The sequence below is a fragment of the Megascapheus bottae genome, chromosome 19 (assembly GCF_031878675.1).
Source record: "Megascapheus bottae isolate mThoBot1 chromosome 19, mThoBot2.hap1, whole genome shotgun sequence".
In the NCBI taxonomy this organism is placed as follows: Eukaryota; Metazoa; Chordata; class Mammalia; order Rodentia; family Geomyidae; genus Megascapheus; species Megascapheus bottae.
In genome coordinates this window covers 12,787,510-12,810,283 of record NC_143527.1, presented here as the reverse complement: position 1 = coordinate 12,810,283, position 22,774 = coordinate 12,787,510, and the positions used below count along the sequence as shown (strand labels likewise).

At 36.2% G+C, this 22,774-nt stretch overlaps 1 protein-coding gene across 1 annotated transcript in view; it reads left to right on the top strand.

Annotated features, from left to right (window-relative positions):
- The window catches only part of Wdr7 (WD repeat domain 7), a 256,133-nt gene that overhangs the window by 4,041 nt on the left and 229,318 nt on the right, over window positions 1-22,774 (top strand). Inside the window, exons 2-12 of the mRNA XM_090353041.1 lie at window positions 6,582-6,759; window positions 7,691-7,797; window positions 10,593-10,671; window positions 12,675-12,849; window positions 13,987-14,063; window positions 15,692-15,811; window positions 16,932-17,077; window positions 17,840-17,942; window positions 19,151-19,292; window positions 19,529-19,777; window positions 20,672-20,892. Of these exons, the coding sequence (XP_090209167.1) occupies window positions 6,601-6,759; window positions 7,691-7,797; window positions 10,593-10,671; window positions 12,675-12,849; window positions 13,987-14,063; window positions 15,692-15,811; window positions 16,932-17,077; window positions 17,840-17,942; window positions 19,151-19,292; window positions 19,529-19,777; window positions 20,672-20,892 (1,578 nt within the window). The 5' untranslated portion in view covers window positions 6,582-6,600. The remainder of the gene's footprint in view (window positions 1-6,581; window positions 6,760-7,690; window positions 7,798-10,592; window positions 10,672-12,674; window positions 12,850-13,986; window positions 14,064-15,691; window positions 15,812-16,931; window positions 17,078-17,839; window positions 17,943-19,150; window positions 19,293-19,528; window positions 19,778-20,671; window positions 20,893-22,774) is intronic.

Here is a 22,774-nt window from a genome sequence, read left to right as displayed (position 1 = left end):
TAGGCTACCACCATACCCCTGGGCCTGGGTGTTGTCCCTGAGTTCTTCAGCTCAAGGCTACTACCCTACTCTGGAGCCCAGTGTTACTTCTGGTTTTCTGGTGGTCAATTGGTAATGAGTCTCAGGGACTTTAGTGCCACAACTGTCACTGAATTCTGATCCTCAGATCTCAGCCTTCTGAGTAGCCAGGATTACAGTTGGGAGCCATCGGTTTCCCAGCTTTGGCTGTTTTTCTTAGAGAATTTTTTTTAACCATTTTAAATACAGTCAAGTAGTTCAAACCACCATTTACATTAGTAAATGTAAAAAGTTCACATCAATGAATTTCAGTTTATTTCAACAAACAGCTTTTTCATTTATTGACAGGGATTAGTGAGCACAATAGTGGTTCTGGCAGCTAATTTGCTTCATAGATCCTAAGGTATGTTTGATGTGTGTCACCTAGGGAATATAAAGAAGCGATAAAACGCAGCTGGGAAAGTAAGGCGTATGTTAATGAGGATTTGACTAAAGAGATATTAATTGATGACATACATTATTGTAGAAAATTCAGAAAAACTTGACAAAATCAGTGCATGTAAAATCAGGACATGATTTACTTGATCAAGGCTATTTTTTGAGAGCTACAACTTTCTTTTTTCATATATTTTTTATTGTAATTAATAGAAGGGTTACATGATATTTGGCCAGATAGATGGTGCATTAATTCCCGTACATTGATACCCTTTCACATGTCTTGGTCCCCACTTCCCTCCCCCCACCCCCACCCCTCATCTTGTTTTCCCCTATTCCCTATCCAATTTCAAATAACCAAATGCAAATATATTCGATATATCAGGTAAAAAAGTGAGATACTGTAACAATATGAGATAACCAAGGGACAGCAAAAGAGATGAGAGATAACATAGTACCTTAAGAACAACAGTCATTCATTATATGGCTTTTGTTTCTATATCCTAGAGATCCTTTCATTTAGCGTCATACTATATGGCCTTTTGTATCACGGTTTTGCTCTATTGCAAATCTCTGCTAGGAGAGCCCAAGGTTTCTACTGATTATGACAAATGAGGGAAACCATTGAGCCTAAGTTCCTTTGAGTCTGGCTTACTTCACTTAATATGATTTTTTCTAAGTCTTTCCATTTCCTAACAAATGGGGCAATGTCATTCTTTCTGACAGCAGCATAGAATTCCATTGGTACAAATACCACATCTTGTTGATCCACTCATCAGCTGAGGGACATCTAGGTTGGTTCCATATCTTTGCTATGGTAAATAGTGCTGCAATGAACATTGTTGTGCTGGTGGATTTAGTATGTCCTTGTTTCTGGATGATTGGGTAAATGCCAAGTAGTGGACTTGCTGGGTCATAGGGGAGTTCTATGTTTAGCCTTTTGAGGCACTCCCACACTGCTTTCCATAGTGATTGAGCGAGTTTGCACTCCCACCAACAGTGCAGTAGTGATCCCTCCTGGCCACATCCCCTCCAGCATCTGTTGTTATTAGTTTTCTTGATCCTGGCCATTCTAACTGGAGTGAGGTGGAATCTTAGAGTTATTTTGATTTGCATTTCTTTTATGACCAGAGATGTTGGGCATTTCTTCATGTGTCTATAGGCCATTTTTGTTTCTTCTTCAGAGAAGACTCTCTTTAAGTCTTTGGCCCATCTTTTAATGGGATGGTTGTTACTTTGGAGATTAGTTTTGGATTGATTCAATTTTTGGAGCTGTTGATATATTTTAGATATGAGGCCTTTGTCTGTTGTATGGTTGGTGAAGATCTTCTCCCACTCTGTAGGCTTCCTGATTAGTTTACTAGCTATGTCCTTTGCCATACAAAAGCTCTGCAGTTTAATGCAGTCCCACTTATCCAGGCTTTCTCTGATTTGTTGTGATTCTTGGTTCTTATTAAGAAAGTTTCGACCTGTGCCAAGGAGGCCTAGTGTATCTCCTATTCCTTCTTGTAAAGTTTTCAGTGTGTCAGCTTTTACCTCCAGGTTTTTGATCCTTTTGGAGTTAATTCTAGTGCAGGGTGACAAAGAAGATCCAACTTTAGTTTTCTGCAGGTGCTTAACCAGTTCTGCCAGCACCACTTGTTGAAGAGGCTATCTTTCTTCCATTCTATTTTTTTGGCTCCCTTGTCAAAGATTAAGTGGCCATAGGTCTGTGGTTTAATATCTGGGTCTTCAGTTCTATTCTGTTGGTCTTCAGGCCTGTTCTTGTGCCAGTACCAAGCTGTTTTGATAATTATGAGAGCTACAACTTTTTACATCCGAACATACTTTATACATTCTTCCTTCTTTTTTTCATTTTCTTCCTCCTATGTGCCAGGAATTCTAAGCACTAGGAATATAATACAGAATAAAACCAGAACCAATTTTCATTTTCATTTTCGTGGCACTTATAACAGACAACACAGATGACAAACATGGTGTGTTACTTGAGAAAAAGGGCTTGTTTTTTGTAGTGGATTTTTCAATTTATTGTGATCAGGGAAAGTCTCACCAAGAAGATGGTATTTAACTGGGTCCTGTGACTTGTGCCTGTAATCCTAGCTACCATTTAGGCTGAGATTGGTAGGATTGTAGTTGAAGGCTAGCTGGGATAAAAAATTCATCCCTCCTTCTGGATCAGTAAAGAATTATTTGCAAGGTTCTTTATAATTTTGATGGAAATTTGGGGTAAAGAACTTGAAATGATTGAAGCTGCATGTGAGATTGGAGGCAGGCTAGCAGGAAGGTGGTTCCATTAAAAGGAATCTGTTTCCTCCAGAAAGTGAGGAGTTGGTAGGCTTAGTACACTTGCAGCTTAATCAGTAACTGTTGAAATTAGTGCAGAATGGTGAAAGTGAAAGAGGGAAGACATTTTAATGACAACAGCAGAAATTTAAAGAATGATTTATATGCCTCAGAATCTGCGAGTCACTTTAAAATTTGTGATTTATTTTTGAATTGACGGTTCTGCAGCTTTTCAAAACCAGTAAGTATGTGCTCTGGGCTGTTTGAGCTATAAGAAATGTGTCATCTCCTGGTACCATCTGCTCATTCCACATGTTCTTTTGAAACCAAGTACAAGAACTTCCTTTAACAAAGTAGTCCTAAAGTATCAGGTACATTGAGATTATATCTTCTAACCCAAATAAAGTGTGATATTGTCAATTGTTTAGGCATTAAGAAAGCTATGTCCCATATAAGTCTTTTATTTGGCAAGGGTGGGAATGGTAGGGGTGGCCTTGAATTCATGACCTGGGACCTGTCCTTAGCTTTTTTTGTTCAAGGACCATGCTCTACTATTCTGTCTTTTTGGTGGTTAGTGGAGTTAGAGTCTTAGATACATGCCTGACTGGGTGGCTTCAAATCATGATCCTTAGTCCTCAGCTTACTTTGTAGGTAGGATTACAGCTGTGGGCCACCAGTGTGTGCCCAGCCCTCACAACTCTGAGCTCTAAAGCTCAAGGCTGCTGCCTTACCCCTTGAGCCACAGGCCACTTCTGGTTTTCTAATGATTAATTGGACATGAGTCTTAAGGTCTTTAGTGTCTTTAGTGTTAGAGCTGTCTTTGAACCCTGATCCTCACATCTCAGCCTCTTGAGTAGCTAGGATTACAGGTGTGAGCCACCATACCCCGCCCCTCACAACTCTTAAACTCCAACAGTGTACTGTTGTTATAAGGAGGCAGCGGAGAATTGTCTTAGTGATTGTCTAGTGATTTTTCCCCCAAACTGTCTACATTACCTTCTACAGCTTTTTTCCAAGTCTTCAATAAATTTGTTTCAAAAGTGCAAACCAAAAGAAATTAATCAGTCCCTTTATGACATCATACTGTGATCTTGATTTGGACAGATTGCTTTTGACAAATGAGGGAGAAATACGCTTGGTGAATTTGAATAAGTCCTCAGAAATATCTCTTCTTTCATTGTTGGAGTAGCAAGAATGTTTAGCTATTTATGTTTATAGTCACTGCTTATCATATTCCCTATTGGTACTTAGGTAGCTAAGGCCTGTTCTCATGAGAGAATTTGAGTTTGTTTTTGTCTGCAGGTCACAAGGGGCAGTCTGGTACATAGAATTAGATAATTGATGCTCCTCTGAAAATGACCATGATTGCAGGATAGAAATATATTTTGCTTTTACATTTGATAGAAAAATGAATATGGAGAAAATTATATTTATCTGATGTTTGATTTTTAAGGACATTTAACTTTTATAGTTTTACAAATTGCCCAGTATACCAGTATTAATTGGGATATCCTAGAACATGATGGTCTTATCTGAGTATCACTTCATGACTTTTGCATAGTTGCAAAGGTGAAAACAACTATAGTTACAATGCAGAATATCGGGTACCTAGTATCCTGATTAAATGGGCAAAGTAATGTCATTCATTGATGGTAGGACCGTGTGCTGTTACCAGCATTTTATGGTACTGCAATGTGAGTTATATCACCTATGGAGTATCAGAAAAAATAAAAAATACAGCATATTAGATAAGTACTGACATTGTATTATTTCTTAAAAGAGTGAGAAAGAAAATAATTGTTGTTCTGAAACTATACTTAAGAGGTATAAATAACTGTTGTAAAGTTCATAACAAAATTCCATAAACATTGTGGCTTATGTAACAGAAATTTATCAGTTCCCAGTCTAGAAGTAAAATTTCAAATCAAGGATTTCTAGGTTTGTTTCTGGCGAAGCTCTTTTCTTTGTCTGCAAGTGGCAGAGGGAGAAAAAGGTCTTATATGCTTTCTTCTTTGTGTAAGGACTCTAGCTCCAGGTTGGTAGATTAGGCTTATAATCTCAGATACTCTGAAGGAGACATGGAAGAACTGCAATTTGAGACCCACCCAGATGAAAAATTAGCAGGATTCCACCTCAACAAAACAAGCTGTGTGTAGTGGTATATCTCTGTAATGCTAGGTACACCAGAGAATAATGAAGAGATTGTGGTCTGAGGCTGGCCCTGGGATAAAACTCAAGACCCTATCTGAGAAATAATTAAAGCCAAATGGGGCTGTGGATGTGGATGATTGCTTATGCAAGCATGAGGACTTGAGCACAAACTCCAGTACCGAATACCAGCCCTAACACATTAGACCCACTAGCTTAACATCTTAATCATAGCCCAGTTTCCAAATGCAGTCACATTAGGGATTAGTTCAACATACAAATTATAGGAGGACAAAACCATTTAGCTTCTCCCAAGTAAGTGGAGGCTTAAATAAACCCAGAGGGTTGGTTGTTTTTTTTTTTTTTTTTTTTTAATTTACAGATCTGGAAAAATACTGCAAAAAGTTTTTTGTAGTCAATTGAAGTAATTTGAATTGTGACATTATTGATAGTGGTATTATGTATATGAATACCTTTATGTTTAAAGTTCTGAATTTAGATCTGAGTTCTTAGGATTTAATAGATTATTTTCAAATGATTCAACCTGTAACTCAATGTGTTTATGCACACATGCACATTAATAAGCATATATGTAGATATATTCATTGATAAATGAGGTATGAAAGGATATTTAATGAAGAACTTGATACTATTCTTTGAACCTTTTGTATATGTGATTCTTTTCTTAATAAAATCTGAGGGAAAATTGAAATGAAAAAATAATTTTTGTGGTATAAGGCAGAACCAAGGTTTTTTTTTTTTTTTTTTTTTTTGAAAAGCAAAGAACCAAAAAGAAAAAAACCTGAAAAATCACATTTAAGGTAAAATATCTTAGAGAAAAAGGGAAGTAAAAGATTTTTCTTTGTTTTTTGCATTTTTTAGGGCTTTCTTGGCCTCCATGTGTCTGGGTAGAAGAAAAGAGGGAATGTAAAAGGATAATTGAGAAATTAGATTGTACCAGGAAAAAAAGGAACTGTTAAGGACTAATAAATAATAATCAGCATTGTCAAACCAGCACTCTACACTGAACATCAATGGGCAATGCCAAAACACCTTTTTCCTAACTTGTTTTGTAGGGTGTTCCTTTAGGGTATTGGAAAGTTCTGCCAGAGTGGGGTAGCATTTAAAAGATGGTTGACCTCTTTGTGTTTAAGTATGTATTTCATCCTTAAATGAAATTTGTTTGAGGATAGAGACTAGAGTACCCAGAACCTTTTTTTTTTAGTTGGTGGTGGGTCTTAAGCTCTGGGCCTGACCACAGTCCTAAAATTCTTTAGCTTAAGGCTAGTTCTCTACCACATTAAGCTACAATGCCACTTCTGGTTTTCTGATGACCACTTGGAGATAAGTCTCATGGACTTTTATGCCCGGGCTGGTTTTGAAGCAGGATCCTCAGATGTCAGTCTCCTGAGATTACAGGCTAGGATTACAGGTGTGAGCTATGGGCGTTGGCTTACATGGAACTTTAGTGGAAGCACCAAGCTAAAAACCACAGGTATCTTGCGTTTTAGGTACCTAAATCTGAAAGTAGATATGGTAAATTAATCATTTTTGTTTGGGAATAACAAGGTTTTAAGTAGTTTAAATTTACTAATAGGAAAATATGCTTATTTTCAACTTGATATGTTGTCTTTCTAATAGTGATATAGAAATTGCTTTAGAAGGAAATGTGTTATCTGACATTATTACCCTCAAAGTTTCAGGTTTGAAAACACAATGGCAGGAAATAGCCTTGTTCTACCTATTGTTCTTTGGGGCCGAAAAGCACCAACACACTGCATCTCAACAGTACTCTTAACTGATGATGGGACCACGATTATAACAGGATGCCACGATGGACAAATATGCCTTTGGGACCTTTCAGTAGCATTAGAAGTGAGTATTTGAAATGTTTGCTGTCCCTTTTAAACATAAGTAGCTATTTAATAAAAAATTAAATAGTCCTGGAATAATACTTAAACTCTTAAATGTTCTACAAAACATGTTTTGATTAAAATTGATAGTATGTAAATTGGGTATCTTATTTATTAGAGTTATTAATGTCTTCTGGATTTTTCACATTTAATATCATCCTAGGTTGCGTGCAAGATATTTCAAATATTATGACTCATACTGAAAATGTCTCCAAAGAGATATTAAAAACAGTTTAAAATACTTATACCTCCTAGAGTAAGTGTTTTGAAGATAGCAACATTTTTCATAAAGTATAAGTTTTGCTGTATTGATTACTGTGTTTTATACATTAATCAGATTCTTGACGTATTTTCCCAGAACACTAAAGATCTAGTACTTGTGAATAAATTAGTGAATATTGCCACTGTCCTCTCTGTGATATTGATAATGTTTCAATTTCAACATCAGGACTAGTCGGTAGGTAATTGTGAACAATAAATGGGTCAGAGTTCATTGCTCTTAGTTTTTAGTGTTCTGAGCAATTGCTTTTTCAGTTCTACTATGTCTGTTAAATTTTGAATATTTATTGTGATTATGATTTACAAGGTGTATTTCCTCTGCTCCTGGTTACTCAGGAAACTGGTATTAGAAGACTAAGGTTTAAAGCCAACTTGAACAGAAAAGTATAAGACTCTTATCTCCAAACTAACCAGTGGAATGTTGGATTGAATGTATGGTTTAACTGGTACAGTGTGTGAGCATACAATCTAAGCAAGAATGTGAAGCCCTACGTTTACATCATGCTATCAGTGTGTATACACACACACACACACACACACACACACACACACACGGTAGATTTTTATTTAGTATATATGCCACTTTTTTTTTTTTTTTTTTTTTTGACGTCTAGGTTCATCCTCGAGCACTGTTGTTTGGTCATACAGCTTCAATCACGTGTTTATCCAAAGCCTGTTCCTCCAGTGACAAACAGTATATTGTGAGTGCATCTGCAAATGGGTACGTGTTTTCTGGGTTTTATTTTGGGAGGTGAGGGCCATTTCTTTTCAAATTTTTTTGAAGGTTAAAAATTACATGACTTGGGGCCAGTAGCATGGCCTACTGGTAGAGTGCTTGCCTAAAATGCACAAAGACCTGGGTTTGATTCCTTGGTATTGCATACACAGAAGAAGTTGGAAGTGGTGCTGTGGCTCTAGTGGTAGAGCACTAGCCTTCAGAAAGCCTAAGGTCAGTGCCCTTGCCCTGAGTTCAAGTCCCAGGACTGGCAAAAATAAAAAAAATTACATGTCTTTGTGCATTACGATATGATGGCATTTTCTCTTTTACCTGTGACTCTATAAATGGTAACACTTTTTAAGTGGGACACCTTTTCTCTTGAGGTATCTTCTTCCATTGGCTAAATGTAAGGGATGGTTATTTATCTATCTATCTATTTATTTATTTATTTACTGGCCAGTCTTTGGGCTTGAACTCAGGTCCTGAGCACTGTCCTTGGGCTTTGTTAAGGCTAGAGCTCTACCACTTGACCCACAGCACCATTTCCAGCCTTTTCTATGTATGTGGTAGCAAATAGAACCTGGGCCTTGGTGCATGCTAGGCAAGTACTCTACCACTATGTCAAACTTCCAGCCCCCGATTATGGTTTTAAGGGTATAAATTTAAAATGGTCTTGTAATATTGTTATTATAATTTATGATTTATTCCTTTTTTTTACCTTGATTTTGAGAGACTAGGACTAGTTAAAAGTTAATACAGTATCATTAATACTCATGATATTTTTTGTTGAATTTTCGGGGAGCTTTGAGAATTAAATACTGAATGAGGCTAAGCTGGCATAAAAGTGGGAGATGAAACTCTGTGGAAGTTTGTGCAATGACATGTATGTGTGTTGATAAATGATTATAATGGGTTGTGTTCTTAAGTCTTAGAATGTAATTTTCTTTTGGAGAGGCGGGTCCATGGCTATGGGGTCCCAGTTGTGAGGAGCTTTTGAACAATGTTTTTGATGTGCAGAAAGTAATACATTTATATAATATACTATTTAATTAGGTTGGAGAACTTGGAAAGTATATTAGACATTGTTTTCTCCTTTCTTGTAATTTGTATTTGAAGAGAACTTCATGTAATTTTTTACAAAGGGAAGGGACAATAACAGTTAAGGGAAAATTTCTATTAGAATTCTTGTTTGAAATTTAATGTTCTTTGCAAAACAGTTCTGTATCAAGTGAGAAGACAAATATGATATCTTTAGGAAAGCCCCTGCAATTTCTAGTATCTTTCATTAATTTTTAAAATTATTATTATAAAAGTGATATACAGAGGAGTTGCACTTACATAGGTCAGGTAAAGAATATGGGCAAGGTCACTACTTTCCCTGTGCTCACCCCAGTGGTAATTAGATTTTATTATTATTCTGTTAAATGAATCTCTCTCTCCCCTCCCCCCATCTCTCTCTCTCTCTCTCTCTCTCTCTCTCTCTCTCTGTCTCTCTCTCTCTCTCTCTCTCTCCCTCCCTCCCTCCTTTCCTCCCTCCCTCCCTCCCATTCTGGCTGGGGCTTGAATTTAGGGGCTTGTCACTGTCCTTGAGCTTTCTCAAGGTTAGTCCTCTACCACTTGAGCCATGATACATTTTGATCTTTTCTGTGTATGAGGTACTAAGAAATCCAAACCAGGGCTTTGTGCTTAGTAGGTAAACACAAGCACTCTACCACTAAGCCATACTGCTGTCTGTATAAGATTTTTTTTTTGTACGTACATAGTAAAATTGTAATAAATTTAGAATCACAGTGGAGTATTTTATTTAGATTGTAAATGTTCAGAATTTCTTTGTCTTTAACTTTGTTTTCTGCAGTGCTGTATTTCAAGCTGCATTGATAACAATGATGCTTTTCATGAGTTTAAAAGTTTTTGTTTTTGTTTTTTTTTTTTGCCAGTCCTGGTGCTTGAACTCAAGGCCTGAGCACTGTCATTGGGCTTTCTCAAGGTTAGAGCTCTGCCACTTGAGCCATAGCACCACTTCTGGCTTTTTCTGTGTATGTGGTACTGAGGAATTATCTCTGGTCTTTGTGCATGCTAGGCAAGCACTTTTCCACTAGGCCAAACTCCTAGCTGGCCACTCTTTGGGTTTTTTTTTGGTCAGTCATGGGGCTTGAACTCGGCCTGGGTACTATCCCTGAGCTCTGCAGCTCAAGGCTACTGCCCTACCCCTTGAGTCATAGCGCCACTTCTTGTTTTCTAGTGGTTAATTGGAGATAAGAGTCTCAAGTTCTTTAGTGTCTGGGCTGGCTTTGAACTATGATCCTCAGATCTCAGCCTCCTGAGTAGGATCACAGGTGTGAGCCACCACACCCGGCTTTTGTTTTTTTTTTAGCTTTTTTTTCTTGGGGTCTTTGCTTCATTACCATCTTTACTTTGAGGGATCTGGGGCGAGAGAGTAACAGTTTTCTAAATCACTCAATATCTGAAACAGAGGTTGAAGGAAAAGAGCATTCTGGAGGATCTCACAGTATTCCTGCTCGTATCTACTCACAGAGCTCCACCAACCAAAAAGGAACCAGAAACACATCCAGATGTGGATTGGGGTGGTGTGTGGGGGGGTGGGGGAGGAGGATAGACATACTAGAGGTGGAGTTAGAATGGTAGGTGAGAGAATTCACGAGTTTGACCAATACCAACAATAAATATGCTACTTTTCTGTCATATATTAACTTTAAAGGGAGATTAAATTACTGTCACATATTGAACAATGCCTTTAGAAATTGGATTCAAAAGCTAGCTATTATTTTGGTTTTTAGGGAGATGTGCCTCTGGGATGTGAATGATGGCAGATGTATTGAATTTACAAAATTAGCTTGCACACATACTGGCATACAGGTTAGTATCTATTTTGGTAGGTAAGTCAGCACAGTTTATTACAAAGGATACAATTAAAACGTGTTTTAAAGCATCAGATCTGTGTTTTTATGTGAAAAACAGTGAGGTGGGGTGACTGGATAAGAAAATAGATTAATAGTGAAAGAATACTTTGTAAGGTAATATAATTGGTAAAGGAAATAAAATTGGGGAGACTAATGGAGAAGCATATTGGTTAAACCAGTTATCATGCTACCTCTGTTTGGAGCTACTCTACTTTCTCAGATTAGAGCTTGTGTTAGTCAATTTTCCATTATTAAAGCTAATACCTGAAATAATAAATTTTGCAGAGAAGACATTTATTGTAGCTCCCTGCTTTAGAGATTCCAGTCCATGATCAGACAGGCCTATTCCTTATAGGCTTCTGGTAGAGTGCTGGAAGCATTGGCGGGGAGCATGTGGCAGAGTAAGACAGCTTGCCTTAGAGATAGAAAGCACAAGTATGGAAGAGGAGAGACTAATATCTGTTCAAAGGCCTGTCAGTGTCTGCGATGACCAACAGCCACCAAGTAGACACCACCTCCTGAAGAATCCAGCCCTCCCAGGAGTGCACCTGTGTCACCAAGTCTTATACACACATTTTAGCATAGCTCCTTTACTTTTTTTTTTTTCTGGGTGGTTGTGCGGCTTGAACTCCATACCTGGATGCTGTCCCTGAGCTCTTCATCTTAAGGCTAGTGCTTTACCACTCTGAGCTCCCACGCCATTTGTGGTTTTCTTGTGGTTAATTGGAGATATGTGTCTCATGGACTTTCCTGCCTGGACTGGCTTTGAACCATGATACTCAGATCTCAGCCTCTAGGATTACAGGCATGAGCCATTGGCGCCCAGCTTTTTTCTTCTTAAATAATTACACTAGATCCAAAAGAATACAGTTCTTTCTGGATTCCCTTACTGATTGGTGCAGTTAAGCCCACTTTTTAGACAAATCTTTTTTCATCATCAGACAATTGTCTTTGGGGCTCTTTTTTGTTGTTGTTCGTTTTTGAAGACTTCTGAACTCTTTAGACTCTTTAGAAGAGATAACCACTTTACATGTGTGGCTTAATGTGTAGAGTAGTATATTTGTAGTTATTGTTTCAGATACACATTTTTTCTTACCTTTGTATTATTGTTCAATTCTCTCTGCTTCACTTTACTTTTTTTTAAACTATGTTGAAGATTGGGAAATTATGAAGTATGTAAAAATATGATCAGTTAAGTTTGAAAGGGAAATGAAGAGAACCCATATTAATTGAGAAAATACTATGTAGACATTTTTTTGTGTTTCATTTAGTCTCCTCTGTATCTTTAAATTTAAACAGAATTATATCCCTTTATATGTAAGGATGCCAAGACCTAGACAAATTTGATGACCTGATGTCTCACAGTGAGTCATTTCTGGCACCAGATTCCTAAGTCAGGTTTGGCTGGTTCCAGGGACTATTTTTTTTTTTTTTTTTATGTAATACGGTTTCTGTCATGAAGGAAAAACCTAACACAGATTTGATAAACAAAGGAAAATGTAGGAAGGTAGTGATAAGTGAGACATGTGTCTTTCATGGCTCTCTCATGTGGGGGCAAAGACCTATTAAGAACTGCTTCAAGTTGGGCACTTTTGCTCATGTCTATACTCCTAGTTACCCAAGAGAGTCAGACCTGAGGATCATAGTTCGAAGCCAGTCCAGGCAAGAAAGTCCTAGGATCAGCACACATACATAAAAAAGTCTTGTTTTATATTCTAGAGATGAGGATAAAGGAGAATTATGAACTCTTTCCTAAGTAGTTGCCAAAGGATATTAGGAAAATAATGATTTTTGTTAGTTTAAAGTATTAGCATAATTTGCTGTATGTTTGTATGTGTCATGTAGTACATGTTATGGAATTAGTACTGGAAGTATTTAACATTTTGGAGAATTATAGTAAGCTTGGTGAATGTATATGAATCAGGCAACTAAACTAAAGAACTTTTAATATCAATTTAGTTTTACCAGTTCTCTGTTGGAAATCAGCGTGAAGGAAGGCTTTTATGCCATGGACATTATCCTGAAATACTTGTTGTGGATGCTACCAGCCTTGAGGTGTTGTACTCTTTAGTCTCAAAGATATCACCTGACTGGATTAGCTCTATGAGTATTATTCGATCCCACCGGACCCAAGGTCAGTGTATAATGCCATTTCGGAACTGTAGCACCACAATTTCCTGTTTAATTTACTGAGATGTTATATAATTGGTCTTGAAAGTTGTGAATCTTTTGAAAAATAACTTTTGCTTTAACACAGCAATTATAAACATTTGAAACCAGTGCTGGTGGCTCTTGTTTGTAATCCTAGCCACTTAAGAGGCTGAGATCTGAGTACTGCAGTTTGAAGCCATCCCAGGCAGGGAAGCCCGTGAGACTCTTAACTCCAATTAATCACCAAAGAGCCCAAAGTGGAGCTGTGATTAAAGTGATAGAACACCAGTCTTGAGTGAAAAAGTGCAGGGAGAGTTCAAGTCCCACTATTGACATTGAAATAATAATAAAAAAAATTGAAATTAACATGCGATATATTGGATATTTAAAAAAAAATCGGCTGGGAGTTTATCCTAGTGGTAGAATGCTTGCTTAGCATGCATGAAGACCACATATATAGAAAAAAGCCAGAATTGGTGCAGTGGCTCAGTTCTAGCCTTGAGAAAACCCAAGGACAGTGCTCAGGCCCTGAGTTCAAAACCCAGGATTGGCAAAAACAAAACAAAACAAAACTCAAACAAAAAGACCCCAAATTTCATGTTGTTACTGTATCTGACTTTGTTACCTGGTATATTGTATACACATTTATTTGTTTATTTGAAATAGGAAAGGGAAGGGGGGAAACAAGATGATTGGGGGTAGGGGGTGGGAAATGGAGACAAAAACATGAGAAGGGGCATCAATGTGTGAAAAATAATATACCTACTACCTGACTAATGTAACTGTAATCCCTGTATACATTATACATTATCCCAACAATAAAAAAAGAATTTTTTTCTGGCATTGAAATATTTTAAACAAAGGACTTTCTATGACATCTCAGGAAACTTAAAAAATTAAAATTCTACCTGATATAAAAAAAGAGAAATAGGCAGAGATTTATTTCCGTTCCAAATTATTGATGCTCCATATTAGCCAATGTTTCAAAATCTGCTGATTGTTTTTTTTTCCTCATTGTAAAACACACTGTTGTTTAATTGTGTTGGAGGAGGTCATCTTAGTCTTTACAAATAAAGAGTACTGTATTTGTAATGTGGCCCCCTGTCCCTTTTTGGTCTAGAGGATACTGTGGTGGCACTCTCTGTGACTGGCATCTTGAAGGTGTGGATCGTTAGCTCTGAAACGAGTGGCATGCAGGTGAGACACATGAGCCTGGGAATGAGTTCCTCATTTTTTTTTATGTCATCTGAAGTTTTAGTAATGATGTACTCCTTTCCATTCTTAAAGGGGAAGGAAAAGGAAAACCTCTTCCATCTTGGTAGTTTTATGGACTTCATGTAAGGATCCTTTGTGTGCTGTCTGTATGAGGGAATTTGTATTTTCCTTTTGGATGGAGACCTCTGGTCCATCAAGGATAGGAAAAAGAAAACATAATGCACAGAATACCAAGTAGATAAACATAAAAGAGGACAACTTTGGGCTGGGAGTTTGGGTAGAGTGCTTGCCTAGCATGCACCAAGACCCAGGGTTGATCCCTTGATACCATACATAGAAAAGCCAGAAGTGGTGGTTCAAGTGGTAGAGTGTTAGCCTTGAGGAAAGTCCAAGGACAATGCTCAGGCCCTGAGTTCAAGCCTCAGCTCTGACCAAAAAAAAAAAAAAGAGGAAATCTTTTCTTTTAAAACTTTTGTTTAAATGTTAAAAGGTAGTCACTTAAGGGAAAAGAATAAAGCAAAACCACCTACATCAAATAAAGTTTGCATCACTCTAACAAAATGCCTGACATGAACAACTTAAAGGGAAATGGTTTATTTTGGCTCCTGATTTCAGGGATTTCAGTCTATAATTATAGACTCCACCATTTATGGACCGCACAGTGAGGTAAAGTGTCATCGTGGGGGAGTGTGTGAGAAAGAGGCTGTTTTAGTTCTTGGTTGGCTGGAAGCACAGACTAAAGGAGGACCTGGGTATCAAATATAACTGTCAGAGTCATACCCTTAGTGATGCAGAGAAGCCTTGCCTTTTGAAGTTTCCAGAGCCTTCCAAAATAGGGGCACCATCCACACTTGTGCCAGTAGGGAACATTTTATCTTCAAACTATGACATTATCCAAAATGTACAATAGACATTTTTACTCTGGTGTCTTAGTTCTTTGGGCTCATGTTTTAAAGGAGGGAAGATGATTTTTCTGATAATATAGATGCATTTCTGTCCAGGGAGGGAAATGGTAGGCATGGACTTTGGAAGAAACTAGAGGAATTGATGGGTTTTGTGTTTCTTTTTAACATACATATAACCCCAAGAGAACCTCAGTGCAAAATTGTGGCCATTGCCACAGTGATAACACTGACATTATTCCAGATTTAAATCTCAGAGCTGAAGCAAAGGCATTTGTGCTCAACCATTTTGATGCAACTATCTTTTTGTTACTTTGCCTCCTATGTTACTAGTGGAGCTGACATAATGATTGAACAAATGAGCTTTTATTTTTTTTTATTTTTTTTAAAGGTAAATATATGTTTTATTTTATTTATTTATTGCCAGTCCTGGGCTTAAGCTTAGGGCCTGAGCACTGTCCTTGGACTTTCTCAAGGCTAGAGCTCTACCACTTGAGCCTCAGCACCACTTCTGGCTTTTTTCTATGTATGTGGTACCAAGGAATCGAACCCGGGTCTTCATGCATGCTAGGCAAGCACTTTAACCACTAGGCCAAACTCCCGGCCAAGCTTTTATTTTTTGTTGGTGTCTTTATTATTGTGTAAGAATTTTAACTGACAAGCTATTCCTGAAATTTTACAAATCTCTCTCTCTTTTTTTTTTTTCAGGACACTGAGCCAATATTTGAGGAAGAATCCAAACCAATTTATTGTCAGAATTGCCAAAGCATCTCTTTTTGTGCATTCACACAAAGGTCACTTTTGGTTGTGTGCTCCAAATATTGGAGGGTAAGATGCCTGTCTATAAAAAAAAGTTGTGTTTTTATCCTTCAAGGCACTCACCTGTCAGACTTCCAAATATAATCATAAGGATATGCTTGACACAGATACTCATGCCTGGTTTTGATGTTTTGGAAAATTGTGACATAGCTGAATTTATAGCCATATGTTTTGGGTTCATGGAATAATTTAGTCACTATATTTTATTGATCTTAATTTGTACTTTTTGTTACTGCTTGGGTTCTTTTGTACAACGTCAATACTGGTAGTGAAGATCTGCAAGTTGAACATTTCTTTGCACAGTATTATTAATCCCAATTAATATTTTATTTTCTAGGACTTCTTAATTTTAAGATGTTTACACGAACAGCTTCATTTTTCTCAAAAGAAAAAGTAAAAACTCTATAATGAAGAATTCTCACTCCTAAGCAAACTGCTAACAATTTAGAATGTTCTTACATTAAATATTGAAAGTTATAGGAAGAACAATTCTGCTAGGAATTGTAAAACCTAGAGTTTTTAGACTTACCTCTGTCACTTATTGGGCATGTGGCATTTTATAAGTGGTGTAATTCTTATTTGGGTCAGTTTCTTATTTATAACGTGTAGCCTGCTGATCACCTGTGGTGATTCTAAGGTCAGATGAAGTAATGATTATAGAGGTACTTTTGCTCAAGGCTAATGCTCTACCACTTTGAACCACAGTGCTACTTTTAGTTTTCTAGTGGTTAATTGGAGATGAGTCTTTCTGGACTTTACTGCTGTGTCTGGATTTGGACTATAATCCTCAGCTCTCAGCCTCCTGAGATAGCTAGGATTATGAGCATGAGCTACTAGTGCACAGTGAAGTACTGGGTTTTTAACTCAGGGCTGTGGATTGGCTTGGCTGTTTCTCCAGTCTAGATTTTTGCTGATTAATTGGAGATAAAATCTCATAGACTTTTCTGTCTGGACTGGCTTGAACTGTGATCTTTCAGATTTTAATTTCCTGAGTAGCTCAGATTCTAGGTGCAAGCTACCAGTGTCCAGCATGTCTGAGTTTGTTAAATTTTTCAGAATTTTGTCAGTTAAAATATTGCTGGGTCCTATAACACCATTGAGTAGCTTATTAATTACTTATTTCTTATAGGTATTTGATGCTGGAGACTATTCCCTTTTGTGTTCCGGTCCCAGTGAAAATGGGCAGACATGGACTGGTGGGGACTTTGTGTCTGCTGATAAAGTAATCATTTGGACTGAAAACGGGCAAAGCTATATTTACAAACTTCCTGCCAGGTATGCAGTGGGTCAGACATTAGGAGTTTAATGAAAGAAAAAAAACGGATTTAGAACTTGGGGTACAAATCTGAAGAAGTGAACATGTATATGGTATAAAACAAATTAGAGCATCTTAAGGTAGGTCTATATCCCAATTTAACCTCAAATATAAAAATGAGGTAGATTTTTATTTGAAGGGTACTGTTTATATAACATTGTTTTATTTAATGCCATTGTTAATGAAAATCATTGGAAAAACACTCATCATCATATGGAATGCTAAGATATTTATTGCTAGTATTTTAAGAGGATTTTTTTTTTTTTCTGTCATGGGGCTTGGACTCTGTGCCTGGGTGCTGTCCCTGAGCTCTTCAGCTCAAGGCTACCACCCTACCTCTAAGCCTGGGTGCTGTCCCTGAGATCATTAGCTGGAGCCTATGGCCTTACCCCTGGAGTCACAGTGTCACTTCCAGTTTTCTAGTGGTTAATTTGAGATAAGAGTCCCAAAGTCTTTAGTGCCAGGGCTGGCTTTCAACTGCAATCCTCAGATCTCAGTCTCCTGAGTAGCTAGGATTACAAGTGTCCTTGGACACTTTTTGCCCAAGGCTAGTGCTCTGCCACTTGAGCCACAGTGCCACTTCTGGCCTTTTCTGTGTATGTGGTACCAAGGAATCAAACCCAGGGCTTTGGCCATGCTAGGGGAACACTCTACATCTGGGCTACGTAGGCTCCTGGCCCTTTAAATGGATTTTATGATTTTATGATTTTTCTCATTTTCAGTTGCCTTCCAGCAAGTGATTCATTCCGCAGTGATGTGGGAAAAGCAGTTGAAAATTTAATTCCTCCTGTACAACATAGCCTGTTGGATAGAAAAGATAAAGAGGTAAAACTCTTTAGATATCATTTATAATTGATAGTTAATTACATTTTTGCCACAGATATATTTATTGGTGTCTTTTGCTGACTAATCATTTGAAGATCAGTACAATTCAAGGCACTTAGATGTCAAACTTCTTGATTTGGTCAGTTATAAGCACATTCAAAATTTTGCTTATTTTGCAATACATGTTTGTTTTTACAATTCAAGTGATTTTAGTTGATTACATGTTAGTATTGACTTTTTAATAAAATTCATACCGATAATGTAAATTTATTTTAAATAAACAAGTGTTATTGTTTTTCAGGCTAAGATATACATTAGAAGTCTAGTATTTGTGCATTTCTACTCTGAAGTTTAATTTTCATATCACTACAATATAATATTTATAAAGTGACTTCTCTGAAGACATAGATTTTTGAGCAGAAAAAAATTTTGTTTCAAAAGTGAAAGTAAAGCACAAGACCCTGATGAATATTTTTTTCTAAGTAGTCCATACCTAACATACCAAGTTAGGTTCAAATTGTATATGTAAAGATGATATTGTACTAGAGGTTGGAAATTATATTCATGCTCCTTTAGTTTTATAAGCGTGGTACTGTCATTTTGCTGTTGTTCCAGGTTACTAACCAGGAGTGACAAAAAAATGAAGGACAAGGGATTTATTTCCTTTTACTGTGTACATAGAGACTTTTTCATGTCTGTGTAATGGGCAATCGAGTAAATTTCCTTGTTGTGGCTATTATCCAGTTTTTATAAAACATGAAGTATTAATACTAATTTCAGAGAAAAGTTGTATAGTTTTTGTTTTCGTGAATTCTTTTTTCTTTTTTTGCTAGTCATGGGGCTTGAACCAGGGACTGGGAACTGTCCTTGGTCTTTCCCAAGGCTAGAGCTTTACCACGTTAGCCGCAGTGCTTCTTTGGCTTCTTCTATGTATGTGGTAATGAGGAATCGAACGTGAGTCTTTGTGCATGCTAGCAAGCACTCTACCACTAGGCCACGCTCCTGGCCTTGAATTCTTATTAAATACTGTTGTTGACATGGATATGATGCTATAGAATTAAAATAATGTTGAACAGTCAAGCCCCAGCCACCTTTTAAATAGGGAATGAAGCAAAGTGTCAAACATTGTTATTTGAAAAAAATATTAATGTGTAAAATACTCTGATCTAAAATACAGCTAAAGATATTTGAATACATTTTTTTGACAGTTGCTAATTTGTCCTCCTGTTACTCGGTTCTTTTATGGATGCAAAGAATATTTCCATAAGCTATTAATTCAAGGTGATTCTTCTGGAAGATTAAATATTTGGAACATATCAGACACTTCAGATAAACAGGAAGGTGAAGAAGGTAATAATGAATTATGAGCATTAATTTCTTAATACTCTTAACATCTGAAATCTTAACCATTAAATAATAAATTTATAATGTTCACATATTATTGCCTTCCAATCATTATATTGATGGCAGCTGTCTTTGGTCTGTTATTGAATTAACCAGTATTATTTTAATGTTTGAAGTTTATTAAACATGATTAATTGTTTTGTTTTGTTTTTTCTTTTCAATACAAAATAAAACCTCTTCAGGGCTGAAAATGACAACTTCTATTAGTTTGCAAGAGGCATTTGATAAACTGAATCCTTGTCCTGCTGGAATTATAGATCAGCTAAGTGTGATTCCCAACAGTAATGAGCCTCTTAAAGTAACCGCAAGTGTGTACATCCCAGCACATGGCCGACTTGTATGTGGTCGTGAAGATGGAAGCATAATCATTGTACCTGCCACACAGACGGCCATTGTACAGCTTCTGCAAGGAGAACACATGCTTCGAAGAGGTATACTGAAGATCTACACCTCTCTAACATGCTTTGAGAACTCTGAAACTCTGATATTGAAAATGCCTCTATTCTGTTTTTAAGAAATTAACAACTATCAGAATAGTTGTTAATATGTTATGTAAAGTTTAAGGTACATATAATGAAGTATTAAATGTCTAATTTTGTAATGAGTTCCATATAATGACTAAACAAAGAAGTATTCAATTTTATCTCTTAATATATATGAATAACTTCATTGACTATTATTTTTATTGATTAGGAAATAACTATTAGCAATATTGCTAACCTTCTAGAACAGTTCTTCCAATAGAAATGTAATGTAAAACATGTAGGTAATTTTCTAGTAGCCTGGTTAATGCCATGAAGCAGGTGAAATTAACTGTAATACTATGTATAATGTACCATAGATAACAAACTCGTTTCCTTTAGTTTTATAATTGATATGGAAATTATTACTGAAATATTAAAATTGTTTTGAAGTTATTTCTTTAAAATCTCATGTGTACTTGACATGAAATCAGGGTTAGTCCTACAGTAGCTACTGTACCTGTTTTAGAAGATAAAATTGGGCCATGCTCTGGTGGCTCATGCCTGTAATCTTGATGGCTGAAATCTGAGGATCCTGATTCAAAGCAAGCCTGAGCAGATAAATCTTAGTGTGGCTTAAGTGGTATAATACTACCTTTGAGGGAAAAAGCTAATAAGCAAGACTGTGAGGTATTGGGTTAATGCCTCACTACTAAAACAAAACAAACAAAAGAAGAGGTAAAATTGGAAGCTTCTTCTGTGGTAAAAATTATAGTTCTTCTGGCATTTCATGTTTATTTTTACTTGTTGAATCTTTGTAAGACTTTAATTTTCCCATTTTTAAATCCAAAACCTCATTTACAGGTTGGCCACCTCACAGAACACTTCGTGGTCACCGGAACAAAGTCACATGTTTGCTATATCCTCATCAGGTCTCAGCTCGCTATGATCAAAGACACCTGATATCTGGAGGTGTGGATTTTTCTGTCATAATTTGGGACATATTTTCTGGAGAAATGAAACATATCTTCTGTGTTCATGGTGGCGAGATTACTCAACTTCTAGTTCCACCTGAAAACTGTAGTGTAAGTTGATACCTACAAATGAATATTTCACTTGGATAACTAAAGAGGATTGTGTTGCCATTATGCATATAAATGCAATCTAGAATAATTTACAGAAAATATGAAAGGAGAATTAACAATGCCCTTTCCATTTAGCACTAAGATGGTACATTTACACAAAGTTATGATTATTTACTAATCTTCCCTAAAAGCAGAAGATGAGCAAAATATTTTCCCCTCTTAATATTAGCTAATAAATTACATAGCATATCCTTGAGAACAGTTTAGAAAATATTTATAAAATGAAATGTTGAATTTTCTATTTAAAGTATTTCAAAGATAATCTAAATCTCATGAGTTTTGACTACATCTGGACTAGATGACAATGAAAATATACTTCTGTGGTAGCTAAATGTACCTGTACTTATCAGGTTTCAATTAAATAAAAGTTATTGTAATAAGGGAAAAGGAGAAGTTGTTCTAAATAAGAAAAGTGCTAGTTGTTTTAAAAATTCTCTTATAAATTGTTAGAATGTTCAGGCTCCTGGTTCTCCTTTCATATTTTACAGTTAAGTTTTACATGTCCTACAAAATATAAAGCCAAGAAAAAGAACTAAGCGAAATAATTGCTTGTTTCCTATGTTAAGTAGATAGTGGAGAAAAATAAATTCCTATCCACTATACAGACTAGATGCCAAATGGGAGATGAACTCTAAAGTCTTTTCTTAATCTAAACACCTGTCTCAACAGACTATTAATACATGCTTAACTACTGTTTGCAAGTTTCTTTAACTGTTCTTTCTCCAATTCTTCAACTTTGTATCATATTTTTACCTAAAATCTTTTCAGATTTCTACTGATTAGCATTGTTTTAATGCCAGACTCATTGCTGTTATATACTTTTAATGGGCTATTTCTCTGTTTTTATTAATGGGTATTGTAATTGTTAAATGAATATTGTCATTGATTGAATATATTTTACTTTTATTAAATTAAATTGAATAGATTTTACTTTTATGGTGAAGGTATCTTATGTAACATTGTTTTCCACATTAGTAAAAGTCTTAGGAAAATTGTTTTGCAATTGAGTCTTGACCTATTGAATGATCTATTGAGCTGATATTTAACTATTATTTACTTAATAAATTATATAAAGTAAGTATAAAATAGAGCTGATAGGATTTTGTCATTGCAAATTCAGTAGATTGATTTCAAATGAATGTTTTTGGCCTTACTCAGATATGATCATTCTTACACAATTGTAATTAGATTCAGATTTAAAGCACTAGATCACTAAATTTAAATTATTAAATTAGATTTGCCTCTTTAAATATTCATATAAGAGACTTCATTTAAAAATTTAAGTTCATTCTTTTTGTGATTTTTTTTATGTTTTTTTGGTTGGTCATGGGACTTGAACTCTGAGCCTGGGTGTTGTCTTTGAACTCTTCAACTCAAGGTTAGTGCCATACTCCTTGAGCCACAGCACCACTTCTGGTTTTCTAGTGGTTAATTGGAGATAGGAGTCCCATGGACTTTTTAGTGCCGGGCTGGCTTTGAACCATAATCCTCAGATCTTGGTGGCGTGAGCCACCAGGTCTGGCTATTTTTTGTGATTTTCATTATTAAACCCAGGGCCTTATATGTACTAAACAAGCCCAATATCACTGAGTTATAATCTCATAGAAGACCTTAGAAAGATATTTATGAAAACAGATTTGCTAAAATTTTTACTGTCTTATTCAATTTCCTTCTGCATTTGGATTATTTATTAGTATCTTAAAATATTTTATAAATATTTAATGTTGCACATAGTGTAAAATGTACAAGGGATTGAAGTTTATTAGAAAAAAAGAATTTACCATTCTATAGGTAAATAGGATTTACCTATTTTGTGGCTCTG